General features: G+C 53.3%; 6 protein-coding genes across 6 annotated transcripts; 2 read left to right on the top strand and 4 right to left on the bottom strand.

Annotated features, from left to right (window-relative positions):
• Nucleotides 1-1,399: 1,399 nt before the first annotated feature.
• Nucleotides 1,400-3,995, bottom strand: J4E84_004171 (uncharacterized protein; the record flags this gene model as incomplete). Its single annotated transcript, XM_049386779.1, has 2 exons — nucleotides 1,400-3,730; nucleotides 3,810-3,995. 2 exons carry the CDS (start codon nucleotides 3,993-3,995, stop codon nucleotides 1,400-1,402), a joined length of 2,517 nt encoding a protein of 838 aa, XP_049245549.1.
• A 1,443-nt stretch (nucleotides 3,996-5,438) lies between these two features.
• J4E84_004170 (uncharacterized protein) lies at nucleotides 5,439-6,198 on the bottom strand (the record flags this gene model as incomplete). Its single annotated transcript, XM_049386778.1, has 4 exons — nucleotides 5,439-5,569; nucleotides 5,620-5,668; nucleotides 5,723-6,042; nucleotides 6,108-6,198. The coding sequence occupies 4 exons, from the start codon at nucleotides 6,196-6,198 to the stop codon at nucleotides 5,439-5,441; spliced, it is 591 nt and encodes a 196-aa protein (XP_049245548.1).
• A 1,319-nt stretch (nucleotides 6,199-7,517) lies between these two features.
• Nucleotides 7,518-9,020, top strand: J4E84_004169 (uncharacterized protein; the record flags this gene model as incomplete). The annotated part of the gene is made up of 5 exons (XM_049386777.1): nucleotides 7,518-7,584; nucleotides 7,642-7,850; nucleotides 7,913-8,075; nucleotides 8,134-8,944; nucleotides 8,996-9,020. 5 exons carry the CDS (start codon nucleotides 7,518-7,520, stop codon nucleotides 9,018-9,020), a joined length of 1,275 nt encoding a protein of 424 aa, XP_049245547.1.
• Nucleotides 9,021-9,422: 402 nt separating this feature from the next.
• On the bottom strand, nucleotides 9,423-11,648 carry J4E84_004168 (uncharacterized protein; the record flags this gene model as incomplete). The annotated part of the gene is made up of 3 exons (XM_049386776.1): nucleotides 9,423-10,565; nucleotides 10,617-11,192; nucleotides 11,247-11,648. 3 exons carry the CDS (start codon nucleotides 11,646-11,648, stop codon nucleotides 9,423-9,425), a joined length of 2,121 nt encoding a protein of 706 aa, XP_049245546.1.
• A 1,045-nt stretch (nucleotides 11,649-12,693) lies between these two features.
• J4E84_004167 (uncharacterized protein) lies at nucleotides 12,694-14,327 on the top strand (the record flags this gene model as incomplete). The annotated part of the gene is made up of 2 exons (XM_049386775.1): nucleotides 12,694-12,982; nucleotides 13,039-14,327. The coding sequence occupies 2 exons, from the start codon at nucleotides 12,694-12,696 to the stop codon at nucleotides 14,325-14,327; spliced, it is 1,578 nt and encodes a 525-aa protein (XP_049245545.1).
• Nucleotides 14,328-14,653: 326 nt separating this feature from the next.
• On the bottom strand, nucleotides 14,654-16,335 carry J4E84_004166 (uncharacterized protein; the record flags this gene model as incomplete). The annotated part of the gene is made up of 4 exons (XM_049386774.1): nucleotides 14,654-14,700; nucleotides 14,751-14,873; nucleotides 14,932-15,405; nucleotides 15,456-16,335. The coding sequence occupies 4 exons, from the start codon at nucleotides 16,333-16,335 to the stop codon at nucleotides 14,654-14,656; spliced, it is 1,524 nt and encodes a 507-aa protein (XP_049245544.1).
• Between the last annotated feature and the right edge of the window lie 99 nt (nucleotides 16,336-16,434).

Genomic DNA, 16,434 nt, shown 5'->3' with positions numbered 1-16,434 from the left:
ATCAACCCTCCGAGCCTTCATAGAGAACTCGCCGCCGTTGGAGTCTCGACAACGATGATTGCTCTGGTAGCCGTGATCCTACAGCTCTTTACACGAGCGTATGTCACCAAACTGGGTATCCGTCTCAACGATTGTGGGTCTCCCCAATGGTCTACGAATCTTGAAAAAAGGTGATCGTGCTAATTCTCGGTGTTCAGATATAGTAGTATGTGCAATGGTTTGCAGCCTTGCGCTGCTGGGGTGCAATTTTCCGCGTATGTCCAATCGCCGTCACTCTCCTTTGCAAGGCTAATTGTGACGCAGATATGAAGTCCGGCTTAGGCTACCATATGTGGGAAGTCAAAACAGACGAGTACATGGTTCCTTTCCAAAAGGCAGGTACACTCGTTGCAACATTCCGGCTGCGACACTAACGAAACACGCAGTGGACATTGGTCGGCACGACCCTATACGCTACCAGCATTGCATTCTCAAAACTTTCGATACTGCTGTTCTATCTACGCCTGTCGCCACAAGTATGGTTCCGCACACTAGTCTGGATCCTCGTCGCAGTTGTCGTAATCTACGCCACCGTTTACGATCTCGTCAGTATCTTCGGCTGCAGACCGATAGCCGCGACATGGGATCTCAGACTTGTACCTGGGGCTACATGTCTCGATCAATTGACCAAGTACATGGCGCTCTCCGTCCTGAACATTATAATTGATGTCTTGACATTGATACTTCCGATACCCATTGTAGCACGACTACAGATGCCGCGGAGACAAAAGATCACTGTATGCGCTATTTTCGCGACCGGTGGATTGTAGGTCATCTCAATTGTCGAACAAGATCGGACTGACCTTACTCGTAGCGTCTGTGCCGTCGCAATCCGTCGAACGACCCTGTTGAATCCTCTCATGGTCTCTGCCGATTACACGTGGGAGGCGGTCGAACAATTTCAGTGGTGTTTTGCCGAAGTCAATGCCGGCATAGTTTGCGCATGCGCTCCCGCTCTGAGGCCGTTCTTCGCGCGCTACCTCCCTAGCCTCTTGAGTTCCCGCTTCCGCAGCAACAACCGGGATGACGATGGCTGTAAGAGCAACGAATTAGCACCACCGGATTCACATAGCCGATACCACGTCAAGGAGGCATTTGAAATGCGACTGCGAGATGATGTATCTATAGAGACAGCAATGACTAAGCACAGTGGTGTTGATGATGAGGCACGGCTCTGGCAAGATGCTACAAATCCAGGCGGGAGAACTGTCACTACCTGTTCTGTTGTACACGCTCGTTGATAGAATGTTTGGTTCACAGCCATCTTCATACTTGGTAGCGGCTGGGCTACAAGGCCTAAAATGATGTGTAAACTGCCAAGCAGGCATGGAAGATGATCATTCGCTTGGTACCTCCATATCTACTTGATGAGGTTTCCTCTTTCGTCGTCATCAGTCTCCTCTTCACTGTCTGTTTCGTATTCGCTCTCCTCCTCCTCCGTCTCTTCCTCTTCGTCCGTTTCCTCTTCACTGCTGCTCTCCTCTTCTTCCTCGGCCAGCCAATCGTCCAGCGTCTTTTCTTTCTGTGGTACTTTACTTGCACCACCCATACTAGAATCTCCGCCCATACCGTTCAGACTTCGTGGGCTCAACATGCTGTCTGGCGTCATCCTGCTACTACCACCTGCTGCAGCGTCTAACCTTTCCGCCGCTGACATGTTTTTCGCGGTCTCGTATGCCGATACGTATGTTGAGGAAGAGTTTGAGACGACCTCGTCGCGTAGAGCTGGATCCGGTTCGTCACCTTCTTTGACCCAACGGGGCAGGTCTTCATAGCCTCGTAAACCACCTACACCGCCTTCGTCGCCGATGACAAGACTGGCGCTGCCGAGCACGTAGCCCTTTCTTGTTTCACTCGGGCTGGGTATGTGTGGCACTGGTTTCGGCGCAAGAAGTAAGAGCGACGCGAGTTGTGTCGATGTTGGTGTCGCCAGAAGCGCTTTGTAGACGCGAGCGCGGTCGCGGAGATCGTACGAGGTGTCGTACCTCACGAGCAGGAGCACGTAGTTGTATAGGGCTCCAATAATGTGTGGCTTCTCCTCTTCAGGCTCCGCATTCTGTGGGGCGGACTCAAGATGCTCGTCCCTAAAGCCGCCTTGGTCTTCCTGGAAATCGTCCATGAGCGACGGACTCGGTTTGGGCTCTTCCACTTTCGGCTCTGGAGGCGGGTTTGCAGTTAAGTGATGCACATAGACCTTCGCTGCCAACAGAACGATTTGGAGCTTTGCCGGCTCAGCTTCTTCCGCGAAGCCTTTGACAAGGATACGTAAGACATCGGCGGCAATGTTGTTCTCTGGGTCGATTCCTGCAAACTCTCCAACCAGCCATATAATGCTTGCTCGTGCCTGAGGGCTCGTTGCTGCATCAAGGTGTTTCGCTAACCGGACCACAGTTGTTCGATGAGCGTTCGGGTTTCGTTGGATCAGATGTCGGATGACTTCCAGCGATTCGGCTACCAGATGAGTATCAGCCGATCCTATGTGCTTTAGCAGCAGCTTCAGACATCTTGCTGAAGTCTGCGGGCTTGTTGCAGGGCTCTGTGAACAGCGTCCAATTGCGCGAACAGACTCTTTGACCAATGCTGGATCCAAGCTTCCGGAATGGGAGAAATGGCTCAATTCAGCTAAGATCAGGCTCTGTAGTCTTAGAGGTGCATGGGGAAATATCAGAGTAAGCAGTTCCAGTTTGAGCTGCCAAATGTGTGGTGCATCGGTTGACCGCACCAAGAAATGTGTGTAGTACTTGACGAATGGCTCCGGGTGTGTCAGGCAGACTTGCACGATGTTGTACAGTGCGATGTGCTGAATGTCTCCCGCAGATCTCAAGAGGGATATCAGCGGGCCAATGGCCTGAGTCAGGTACTCTGGGGTGCCGAGATACAAGTACGTCCTTGCCACCGCTATCACTACAGCCGCGTTCCGAGACTGCAAAAGCGACTGACAGCCTTTCAGCAGCAGTTCCAGGTCCGGATCCAGCACAGCAATCTCTTCCATATCCTGTTCTTGTTCCTTTTCATCTTCTTCTGAATCGCTTTCTGAATCGTAGAAACCTTTCGTCGACTGCGTAGGCTTTCTATTTGTCGTGACCCCAGCTGCCTTCTTGACCTTCCTCGTCCGGCGCGGAAAGCACTTCCTTGCATATATCATCATGAGCCGCAGTGTGGCCAACTGCCCCCACTCGTCCATATCGACTAGTTTTCGTACCAACGAACGGTAGTGCGGATGTATGAGATCCAGACGCTCCGGACATAGCTCTAAGAAAGACGATACAGCTGCGCCCGTCACGAAGTACTGCTTGTCGCCCAAGAGTGTCGAAAGGTATTCCAGTAGCTGCGGCTCGGTGTTCGGATCCAGCCTGTAGCACTTCGGTATTGCCAGAGCTGCTGCCCTCCGGACATATGCTGACATGTCTCCAGAACCGCGCTTTATACCCAAACTAACAATCTGGCTGATGACAGGCACCCTTATACTCGACATGACGCGTAGAGCGAGGGCGCGAAGCTGAGGATTCGTGTCCGTGAGCGACTTCTGTATCGTATTGATGGATAGCAGCGCGGTGTCTGGCTCGTGTTCGGCATGTTGGAGGAGGTAGATGTAGACGAGCTTCTTGACCTGGAGCGAGGGGGATGCGACGTTCTTGATCACGTGGGAGAAGAAGGGCAGCGTTTGTGAAGGCGGCTGTCGATAGGACATCTAGATGTGCTGTAGTCAGTTACTACACGTCCCACAGCGTCCAATGGGCTGGTCTCGAGACCGTGGCGGGGCTTCCTACAGTGACGACTCTTCGCAGTCCTTCGAGCACATCGCGCTCGGATCTGCTGTCAAGGAGCTTCTTGAGCTGGCCCGAGGGCAACTCTTTTGTCGGCGCTCGGCGGACATTGCTGGCATCGCGGGCGGCTTCGAGGGTGAGGTCGCGAGCTGCAGAGAGAGACCAGTGAGCGAAGTTCGAGGGATGCATGACGGCGGTACCAAGCAATTACATGGTCAAAAGGCCTGCAGCCCAGATCGGGGAGCAGAAAGCATGCAGCATATCTGTATGAAAAATGTGAAAGGCGCCATACCTGTCTCCAGCAAGCTCGATATGCGACTGATGGACTCCATGACCGCGACTTGCGCCTGGGACAGCGCTTCGGTCCGGAGCGTGCGCGCTTCGTCTCTGCGCACAAACGGGAGGCCGACTATGCAGAGTCAGGCAAGGCAGGGAGCAGGTTCTGGGCCTGGTGATCGTGATTGAAAGTCGCGGCGTGCATGCCCTGGGTGTTCTGATGGATGGCCAACCGACGTAGTGGGGTGCCCCGGGGCGCGGGTATTGCCGCCGATTGGCACCTCCACGCCTGTCACGTCCAGCCCAAGCTGTGCTCCCCGAATAAGTATACCGATGACAGCCTGCACCGACACATGACAGCCGACAAACTTTCCACAACCAGCCTTTCTGTCATGTCGCCAGCGCCCGCGCCAACAGTGCTCTACCCGCCAACCCTCCCGGCCTTGCTCCGCTACCTTGTCACCACGCAGTCAGAGACATGTCCGACACTACTCATCATTTGCTCAAGTCGGGATGGCTTCCTCCAAGATCTTGCAACATCACTGCACAATCACGGTGATCGGGACGCGGATGGTCTGGAGCAGTTGGTTGCGCCAACCCTTCAGAACTTACTCACGACACGGCATGTCAAACTTACGTTCTGCGCGTCTGTGCAGGCCTTGTTAGCCTACTTGACCGCATATGGTCGGGCTGGAACCAGTGTCGCTGCCGATGCCGAGGAAGAGGAAAGAGTCGTCTTGGTGAATCCAATCGCTTTGCATGCCTCAACATCTTCCTTCTCAGCCCAAGGCCTGTCCAGATGCTTCTCGGCGGCGGCAGAAGTCGCGCTTAAGCCAGGTGTAACGCTCCATATCGCTGAGTGCGAGGGTAGGCGCGAGCGTCAGGAGGAGCCCGATAGTGACGACACAGACATGGAGAATGATGCCCAAGAGCCCTCCGCGGAAGCACGCATGACAGATCCATGGGAACAGGACATCTCCATCCTGAGTATCTCGGCTCGGAAAATCGGATCTGGAAGCGGCGACCGAGCGTGGGCAGGTCGTACGGTCAAGGCGAAGACGATAGCTGCCAGGTGGTTTCGCTTCTACAATATCGATGAGCAACAAACATACGCAGACCAAGGATGAAAGACAACACATTGCAGTGACCAATTGTGAAACGTTTCTGCTGTTCAATTCGCCTTTGCGCCATCCAGCCGGACTTGTTGGGTCCATCTAGATGGTCGGCCGTCGCTTCGTTACTTCGTGGGAGCTTAAGCTGCCCTGGATATCCATCGCTTCCAATCGAAAGAAAATGACACCTTCCGCTACATCGCTGCATGAATGACCCCCTCAGCCAAACGCATGCGCACGCAAACTACCAGTCCTTCTTGATGTCGAATGACCACTTGAACTGGAGATGGGTGTGGTTGTCATCGTCGACGAATTTGGAGACGGCGGTGTAGTGGCCACGGCCGAGCATACCGGAGGGGGCAGTTTCGGGTTCGACTAGAATAGGCATTAGTGGGTTGTGGGAGATAACATGGGCGTGTACATACACTTCTTCTCGTAGTATGGCTTCTCCTCAGTGCTGGGACCATATGAGCCCTGTCATGGCCGTTAGTGCTTGCTCATATGCTCCTCTATGGCGGATATGCTCACCATCATCTCCTGAAGCTTCTCGCTGACACCCATGCGTGAGACCTTCTGGAGGTACTTCAGACCAGACAAGATATCGTGTTGCACCTTGAACTGTGCCTTCATGCGGAACCGAGCACCTTCCTTGATGGAGAAGGGCTTTTTCTCGAGAGCCTCAACGGCACCGGGTGCGCGCAGGTCGATGACGATATCATCGCGGCCTTCGACTTCGAGAGCGAGAGAGAGGATGATGCATCGGCGGGGATCGTTGGGGTCGGAGATGTCCTTGCCTTGTCCAAGACCAAGGGACGCTTTCCACTTCTGGAGCGACTCGTCGTTCTGGTCTGTCGTCGCGCGTGTTAGCCATGTGTGCAGGCAACTAGCTCCCCGGAGAAGTTGTGGAACCTACCCAGCTGCTGGTACTCGTCAATCGTCTTCTTCTCGCCAACCTTGAAGCCCTCGGTCTGCTCGGCGTGGAGGTCGTCTGCGTGGTCGGCCATGGCTGGTATCGGTGCGTACTGTGGAGGTGAGGGTGGGTGTTTAGGGCAAGGCAACAAAAGAAATGTTGTGGAGAAGTCAAAGGGTCAATTGTAGGAATGAGGGGCGCGGCCTCGTGTTGAGCCTCGCGGTTAGCGGGGCACATTCACCGCTCCAGCACGTCGGAGTGTCTGATTGGCTGCGTTCCTGGTGCTTGCGGGACCCTTCAGATATGCCGCAGCTGTCCAGACTCTTGCTGCAACACGACCATGTCCGCCATGGTCCTGTCCTCAGGCAGAGAAGATTCTTGACGTGTGAACTGTCTCATGGTCGAGCATGGACCAGACCCCTCTTGTTCTTTTTGGAACAGGCCACCGGTATCTGCAGGGTCGCGTCGCGAGCTTCTACCAGACTGACAACTTGTCGGTAAGCTCTCGAGCTTAAGCTTGAGCTTCGTGACGTGGTTAGCGCTATCGGTAGTAGCGTATGCAACCCGTCCCGGAGATATAATGCTAAAGGGATGGTACCAGGTGATGCCCAGGCAAGAACCGATGTGGAACAAAAATCGTCTTTGTAGCTGGTTTGCGAATTGAGCATACCGTCACTTTGGGCGCCTCAATTAGTTGTGAAGATGTATTGCCGCGCGCGACCAATGATCACTAATCCAATGAGCCATCCTAGCCGCCGACATTCTCTCCAAACTGCATCAATCGAGGCTGCATTGACCGAGTGGGAGCATTGCTCGCCGTGTTTGGGGGTGGAAGGGTGATGCCCAGGTGCTGTCCACAGCAACGCGTCACGAGAGAAGAGCGGAAACGCGTGACTTTGACCGCTTTCCCCATTGAGCCCGTGGAAAGACAGGCGACGCTTCTTCGGGCCTGCTATGCCATGACAATATCGGCACGGCCAATCGGTAAGCACTACCAGCATTGCAAATACACTAGAAAGGGTTGCCGCGAAACTTTTGCGTTCGCGCAGCTGTCCGGGGTGGCTGGGGGTCTTCGTTCTGGGAGCGCTAGTGCACAGGGATAGCACCCATCGCTCCTTCCTGTCCGCCTCCGTCGCATCGCACCACCTTTCATCACGTCGATCGCGCGCTTTCACCACGCCCTCGCCCACGTCGCCATCCCGTCTCGATTCGACACTCAGCTGTCTTCACTCGTCGCGCGACTCGGTCCGGCAGTACATTGTTACTGACGATTGCGCGCGTCATACGTGGACGGAACCGTCAAATCTTCACGCAACCACCTTTGCGCTGCGCGCTCCATTCATCGCCAACACGCGTTATATTACTACGCGCACATCAGGCCAGACTTCGAGACCTACCGGCAACACCTCCAAAATGGTCTCCCACCGCAACCTGCCCGAGAGGAAGAATCCTCTTCTCGAGCCCACCGAATCCACAGCCAGTACGTACACGTTGCGCATCGCGTCGTTGCGACCAGTCATCTAACCAATGCGCGCAGTTGAGATTCTCATCGAGAGGCGCCGACTAGGACAGACAAACCTCGGCGTAAAGCCCGGCGTCAGCGGTCTTACCAATGCGACCAAGCCGGAGAACATGGGCACGTTTGATTACGCGCATCTGAGGGTTCCGCTGCCAAAGGACTTGACAGGATCCGGCATCTTCACATTGAACAAGACCTCGGCTTTCCCCGAATCTTACTTTCTGATGGTACGCGTTATGAAAAAGAAGCCGCAAGATTTCGCTCAGGATGCGACTAACACGACAAACAGCGACGCAGCAGCGATGGCTACATTAGTGCGACAGGCATGTTCAAGGCTGCATTCCCATGGGCTTCGGTCGTAGAAGAGGATTTGGAGCGCAAGTACCAAAAGACATTCCCTTCTGCAGGCGCCGAAGAGGTTGCTGGAAGCGTATGGATTGCGCCTGAAGAGGGTGAGTAACTTACCTTCACCTGTTCTCGAAAACTCGCGCTAAACAAAGGTCCCTCTAGCTCTCGCGTTGTCCGATGAGTATTCTATGCGCCATTGGATTGAGGCACTTCTAGACCCCGCGCCGATCGAAAAGGGCAACAAGGACAAATCAAACACGCATATCCAAATGCCCCCAAAGTTTGACGTCGCAAACGCCACACCCGTAACTCTCCCCGCACCCGGTCTTCGCACAACTCGCGCCCGCTCAGCTCGATCTGTATCACCTAGCCGAGGCGCAACCCCCAGCAGCCGAAAGTTTGCGACTCCACGAAAGTCGCGAGCCACAAGAAGCGCGATGAAGCCTGACCTTACCAAGGCCGATGAGGCTGTCACCCCATCAAGCGCTCTGCAAGCAATCATTGCGAACGGTACCACACCTTCTGAGTCAGTCGCATCATCCGTCGATGGCGATGTGAAGGAGAAGGAGGCAGTGTCTGAGCTCAAGACCGAGCCAGACGTCAAGGAGGGCACAGTTCATATTGAAGTCGAGCAGACCGTGGAGACAAATGGCGATACTGAGAAGACCAGCACCAACGTCACCGTCGATGTCCCTCACAGCCATGCTGCGCTTCCCGAGCCAGAAGATCCTACCGCCATGATCGAGGAGGCCAAGCGCATGGTCGCAGAAGCACAACGGCTAGAAGGCGACTCGTCAGCCAATGTCACCAAGTCGACAAAGCGTGGCATTGAGGACGTTTTGGAGGCGGAAGATCTCGCCGCCGAGCGTATGAGCAAACTTGCAAAGGTTGCTTACACCACCGAGCAGAAGTTGACCAAGGAGAAGGTCACACGGAGAGCACTTGTTGGTATGGGTGTCATGGCAATCATAGGGTATATCTCCACTTCACACATTCAAATCTGAGCACAGCTAACGATACTAAGCACCGCCTTCCAATACCTTGCATAGGCTCACCACCATTTTCCTTGAACCCTACGGTCTCGCGCATGTTTTGGGTATTTGGAGGCTCGCCCCCCGCGCTTGAGTTCCAACGTGCTTTACTTCATTTCGATTTGTTCGCAGATACCACCACCACCCAAATTTTCTCTCAGCTTTTTTCACAGGCGTACAGGGAGGAGGCTTGTACGCTATTGCACGAAAGGACAAACGGTGGCTGGCTCCCTTTTGGAAAGAAAAATGAACTTTTCAGGGACTTGTTCTCAGCGGCGGGAGCGGCAACACATTCGTTCTTGCGTGAATGCGGAGACTGGGTTGTCCGGGTGGTCAACAGTAGAGTATTTTAATCTGATATCCCCCCCTATTTTCACTGTTGCCAATGTAAATATATCCGTGTGTCTATGAAGCTAGTCCTCACTTTGTTCCGCTCGCATTAGCCAGTTCTCCCACTTTCTTGACCGCCTCTTCAAAGTCGTCGAAGGCATGGATAGGCAGTTTGGCTTCTTCCAGTACCTTTTGCCCTTTCTCTTCGTTCGTCCCTCTCAGTCTGACGACCACTGGTTTCTCCACCCCGATCTCCTTGAACGCCATGATGATACCCTCGGCAATCATATCGCACAACGTCAGTCCTCCAAAGATATTTACAAACACTACAGACACCCGGGGGTCGGACAGGATGAGTTTGAAGGACGTCTTGATCGTGGCGGACGTCGCCTTTCCACCCGTGTCCAAGAAATTAGCAGCAGAAGTCGAATAAGGCGGCTGTGAAAGCCGCAGAGAAAGCGTATCAATAGTATTTAGTGCCAGTCCAGCGCCATTCACCAAAGTACCAATCAGATTACGCGGTCCCTCTTCTGCTGTGGAAGACGGCGGCGTCTGTGTTCCCGCCTGACTAGTCCCCGGCGGAAATTCAGGAGACCCCAGCGGTATGTACACGATACCGGCTTCTTCAGCTTCTCGATCTGTTGCTAAAACAGACTCTTGGTCACGGAGAGCGTGGAGATCAGCCTGTCTTTTGCCGGATTTGAAGGCTGCGTCGTCGAAGAACAAGTACGGTTCGTAGATGAGTATCTCGTCGCTTTCGACGGATAAAGCGACTTTGACGTGGGTATCGATTGCTTCTTTCTCTTTGTACAATTTCCAGAGGTTATTGATCAACTCGACGGTTTGGGCTTTGGCCATTGGTGGGGCGGCGTCCAGTTGCATGTGTGCGATGGCAGATTGGATGACTTCTTTACTGGGACCTGAACGGTAGTCGAACGGAAAACGGCGGACGCGTTGGTTCATTTTGGCAGGGTTTGCGGTGGGTGATGCTATGATTGAGGGACTGCGTGCTGAGCGGTGTGGGGAAATGCCTAGGTAGTGTGTCGAAGGCGAGCCCTCTGGTGGTGTTGTCAGGTCAATTTTGTATGTCGCGAGAAGGTTCGTAGACTGGTCCTTGGTAAGGTGGAGAGAACGTCTTTGCTGGAGTGGGATCGATGGTCTGGTGGAAATGATAGGCCGCCGTGTGAAGCTTGAAGTGTGATACGAACGACGCTGTTGAGCTGCTGATTGTTCCTGGTCGATGTCAGTGTCTATTTCTTAGGTCTCCCGTCACTTTCAACATACGATTTTCCTCACATTGCGACCTGACTTGGCAAGAATGTCTTTCATCACACCGCCAAATTTGGCAGGGTGATCTACCATAGTCACACCGGCATCCTCCAGCGCTTTGTACTTTGAAGCTGCATTACCCTCTCCTAGACCAACCCAAGCTCCCGCATGACCCATGACTTTGCCAGGCGGTGCTTCAAAGCCTCCGATGACAGCAGCGATAGGTTTCGGGTTCTTAACGCGCTTTCTGTAATCTTTGATCCAATCTGCTGCCTCCTCTTCCGTTGTACCACCTAATTCACCAACGATGATAATAGCCTCTGTGTCTACATCACCCTCGAAGACTTTCAACGCGTCAACGAAGTTGGTCCCAGCCACCACGTCACCCCCTACTGCGATACAAAGACTTTGCCCAACACCAGCTCTTGTCAGAGATCCGACGGTTTCGTATGAGAGAGTCCCAGATTTTGCCACAATGCCGATGTGTCCGGGAGAGAATGTGGGAAGTGGTTGAAATCCAATCCTGCATCTTCCAATCGCCGAGATTATTCCTGGAGCGTTGGCACCTACGAGCCGCGACTTGGACTGCGACTGTAGCATGGAATGTATCCTCATCATATCATGCAACGGAATATGCTCCGCGACTGCTACGATGAGCGGCACCTCAGCTTCGATCGCCTCTTCAATTGCAGCGGTTGCTTGGTGTGCTGCGACATAGATTCCCGTTGCATCAGGTCTTAGCTGTTCCATTGCAGCCCTCACAGATGGCAGGACAGGCAGCCCGAGATGCTCGCCTGAACCATTCGGCTTTACGCCGCCGACAACGTTCGTGCCCCATGCTATCGACTCTTTTGCATTTGCAGTAGCTTGCTTGCCGGTGAATCCTTGGAATATAACGCGAGTGTGTGATCCGATCTTGAGATTCTGAATGGTGTCATCGTAGTTGCTGTATCGTGAAGAGGCCGAGAAAGTAGCACAAGGTATCCGTTGGCCAGGTTTTCGCGCCGACCGAACGTTGCGCAACACTCGCGCTTGCTGTGATAGCATACTGGATGGGAAGTGTCGGAGCTGTCAATTGAACGTCATAGACCCCAATACTTCCAGACAAAGAACCGTCGGGACGACCGGGAGCCAAGTTCCAGTCGCGGAATAGAGAAAGAAACCGGTGATGGAGAACAACTCTACCGTCTTTGCACAATTCGCGTGTCTGGTATGGACAGATGATACTTTGATGAGCTCAGAGGTGACGGGAACAACCGACATGCATTGCGGCTACATGCAAGTAGCCGACTGGACCCCTCATACGTCCGGACCTCGGAGAACGTCGGAATCAATCTCAAGTTGTCGATACGGGTTATAGCCATTTCATATCATGGTGTTTTCTTACGATTCCCAACCGATGGCCGACAGACATGGGCCAGAGCTGACGCGCTTCAGCTAGTTTGGATGATGAGCAGTCCGTAGTACCTCGGCATGATCTAGACAAGGAGAAGTATCATGCCACGAGTCAACCAAAGGGCAAAGCAGTCATTGAATGACACTGTATTATTTGTCGACATCATTTACTTCTTGTGTACAAATCCGAATTTCATGTGCGACTATGCGCAGACCTCGGCATATTTTCGTGTCGCACGCCCAGCCAGAAGGTGCCTTGCATGCTTACCCCAGATCCGCGGAAGTGGGTCGCGTGACGTTGTTGGCGTCGGCTCGCGTGGCATTTTACACATCACCCGCCATGTCAAACAAGACAATTGACCGCCCGTGCGACCCCGTCCACCGCCTCCTACTCGTCCACGCACTCCGCTAGTCCTGGCACGCGACTTACCGTCATCATCGTGATCGAGAATCATGGCCGATGAAAGGAATGACCGCCGAAGCGCAGAGCGTGGACGCCTGGGGCCTCGGGGGCCATGGGCGGCTCTTGTGTCTCTTTGATCGACTACTAACACCTAGACTCCACGAGATCTCTATTCTGCTTCCTCATTTTGTTTTCTGCTCCGCTGTGCGCTAGTTATAAACTGCTAACTACACTACACTTCTTCCAGTGTCCTAGTCCATCGGCCCTACCCAGCCAATCCGACAGTCAGCTGCCATGCTTCCTCGCGTAGTCCTCCTTGCAGGCTTCCTCCACCACGCCTATGCCTTCTCAATACCGCGTCTCCCTCCGCTGAGTACTTTCGTTGGCGCCAGTCGAACACAAAAACAGCAACAACCACTGCAAGACACGTTCGATGCGTGGATCGAGAAGGAAGAGCGCATAGCTCTGGACAAACTCCTGGCAAATGTCGCACCCGGAGGCAGTAATATACAAGGCAAGGGCGTAGCGGATGGCACGGTCATTGCGAGTCCGAGTCGGGACGAGCCAGACTACTGGTTCCAATGTGAGTGGCACCAACCTATACCTACCACTGAGCGTCTACTAATACACTTCGAACAGGGGTTCGCGATGCTGCGATCACTATGAACACCCTCGTAGATGTCTACGCCGACGAACCATCTTCTTCTCGCGGTTCCGCACTCTCTACCATCCTCGACGCGTATACCTCCCTCTCGAGCGATATCCAGCATACTTCAAACCCTTCCGGTACCTTTGACGATCTCTCTGGGCTTGGTGAGCCTAAGTTTCACGTAGACGGAACACCGTTTACTGGCTCATGGGGACGCCCTCAGCGGGATGGCCCGGCTCTGCGCGCGTTGACTCTCATGCACTATCTACGAGAATACAATGCCTCACATCCTCTGCTTTGGAGCTCAGAGTCAGCTGAAGACTTCTTCCGACCATACTATGCCGTGGAGATGCCTCCACGTAGTGTCATAAAGGCCGACCTGGAGTACGTCAGTCACTTCTGGAACCAGTCGAGCTTCGATCTTTGGGAAGAAGTTGAGGGTTTGCACTTCTTCAATCTGATGGTCAGCGCAAGAAGCTTGAGGGAAGGCACCGACCTTGCAAGGACATTCGGAGACATGGGTGCAGCGGCCTGGTACGAGGAGCAAGCTGGGTACATCGAGGCTTTCCTCGGCAAGTTCTGGGATGCCCAGAAAGGCCATCTTGTTGAGACACTGTCCAGCCAGCGCAGCGGATTGGACTGTGGGTTGCTCCTTGGCTCGCTCCACGCTCTACCTGCAGGGGATTTCGAAAGTGATGTTGTATATCCACCATGGTCTGATGAGATGCTCATGTCGCTTCTGGCTCTGACTCGCGACCAACGCGATCGTTTCCCAATCAATAGCCGCCCAACCGACGAGGACAAGGGTGACGACATGGAAGAAGATTCTTTTGAAGGCACTGGCCTTGGTCGATACCCCGAGGATGTTTACGACGGATACGGCACCTCGAACCGTGGAGGCAATCCCTGGTTCTTGTGCACTTCATCAGCCGCTGAGGTCCTCTACCGCACCGCAGCACACATTTCGGTCGCCGGCAACCTAACCATCTCTAACACCGGTCTACCATTCTTTGAAGCCCTTCTTGCAACTTCTTCCCTCTTCGTCGATGTTGGTACCTACGGTGACTCCGACGCGCTCTTCCACTCTGTCATTGAGCGCTTGCACACCACTGGCGACCAGTTCCTCGAGGTCATCAAGACGCACGTCGATGCTGACGGAAGCATGAGTGAGCAGTTCGACCGCGTGACGGGCTACATGAGGGGAGCCAACGATCTGACCTGGAGCTATGGAGCATTCTTACAAGCGGTCCGAGCAAGGAAGATGTCCATGAACCTATGACAGATGCTGCAGTTGAGGTGGCACGTGTACGGGGAAGTACATGACGAGTTATGAATTACGAATACTATACGACACACGAGCAGCGTGGAGTTGTTCCGGCTACCACTATGATTATTAAGACCTGATACCCTCGTTATACCGCAATATTATCTTTGTACATTTGCCATGCTGCAACACTGAAATCGGGAGATGAGAACAAAGTGCAAATTGGAAAACGAAACGAACATGAGTATGAGTATTATTATATATGCATTATGATATGTGGTGACAACTGCGAACTAATATTCAAGATGCCGTAGTTGGGATACGACAAAAGCTCTCCCATCTTAGTCTAGAGGCCAATATTCATGGATGTTGTGTTGTGTTTTCCATCCTGTTCAAAGTCAGTATGTGTAACAGCCCCGGTGTGCAGAAGAGACTTACTCATAAACCAACAACAGAAGGGGAAGAACAGCGTGTTGACTGCTCCCCACGCAAGCAGAATACCGAAGTCCAGTCCTATTCTGGAATGTAGATCGAACAGTATCGATCGACTTCCTTCGACAACTACGCATTTGACGTTAGCTATTGATATCACCGAGGTGCGGAGTCGAAAATGACTTACTTGAATGAAGCGGCCAGGCGTATCCCCACCTGTAGAACCCAGGCGCGATCTCGATATCATAAAACGCAGTGGAAACATTGCTAATGACCCAGAAGATCAAAAATAATCCCATCCACGGCATACCCACAATCATGGCCACGTTCTCACATGCTAACCCCAGCGCAATCATACCGCAGAAGTTGAGCATCCAGTACACGACGAACGTGCCGCTTCCATACGCTACCGGATTACCTTCCATCATATTCGTAACCTGCGTTTCGCTGGTGATGGAGTTGGTATGCCAGAAGTTGATTTGGAAAGCCATGGACACGAAGGAGTAGGCGAGGGAGAGCATGAAGTAGGCACATATGGTGGCGCACCAGCGCCACACGATTAGTTGGGGGAACTTGAGCGGTGGGTGGTTTTCGGGCTTGAGGTATTGCATGTGGATGGGCATGTAGAAGCTAAAGCTGAAAAAGGATATGATGATGAGATCTGCGAATTTGATTAGTCACGGCCAAGGTGGGAGTTGTAAGGCGTCTTACAGATGAGTCCGATAGACACAGCGGGAATGCCAGTGTATGGATAGAAAGGCCGCAGGTTGAACTCAGAGAAGCCGATCGCCGGGTTGATGGCCTGGGGTACGTTCTGAATGTTTGATAATACTGCTGGGTCGCTCGCCCTCTGCATAGCCATCTGTGCCCATTGCTGTCCAACCATACTCTGGGCCTGCGTCATGAACTGGCTGATAATGGGGAACATGAAATCAAACCAGTTCGTGTCATCTCTTGCGTCCTGGTAGATCAATTGGCATGCTCCCAGAGGGTCGTAACTCGTGTTTCCGTTGGCAACAGCAGAGTACAACAGCGCGCTCGCGTTGGGGTTGATGACAATAGCAGCCCAGGCATCCCAGTTGTAGACAGCCTGTCGGACTTCCAATGGATCGTTGTTGAAATCTGAACCAGGCCTGATCCCCCATCCCAGTGTCGGCTGACCGCTGCTCAGCTGTTGTTGTACTAATTGCGTGATGGTCGGTCCAACAAATGGCGCGTTTCCTGTGTTGTCATAAGGCGCCGCTCCATCCATGTCCACGACATAGACCAGCAAATGGCTCAGCCTGTTTTCGACCTTGAAGAACACAGCCCAGTACAGCGATAGCACACAGAGGATGAATGCCATCAAGAATGCCGTCGTGATGATCCATTTCACGAATGCGCGGTTGCGCACCTGTCGCAGATCGGGATGCCAGAACCCCACAGGTTGCATCTCAGACTGTTCCTGTTTCCCATTGCCATTTTCCGCTTCCTTGGGCGCCGTCTTCCCGCGATTCGTTTCTGGGTGTCCATTCGTGCCTTCTTCTGCGTTGATCTGGGCTGGAGGGCGAAAAGCGCGTGGTAAGCGGATGCGATTGATTAATTGCGACATGGCGAGTTGGAAAGGACCGACACAGCACTAGCGCTTTCGAGTGAATTTACCCTCCACAAGTCGTCCTTGGAAAAGCTTGCTATCCTTGGGAAATCCATG

Source organism: Alternaria hordeiaustralica, assembly GCF_023758085.1.
Source record: "Alternaria hordeiaustralica strain BMP 2776 chromosome Unknown scaffold_6, whole genome shotgun sequence".
Taxonomy (NCBI): domain Eukaryota; kingdom Fungi; phylum Ascomycota; class Dothideomycetes; order Pleosporales; family Pleosporaceae; genus Alternaria; species Alternaria hordeiaustralica.
Note: the sequence above shows the minus strand (reverse complement) of the source record. Positions and strands in the feature narration are given on the sequence as shown.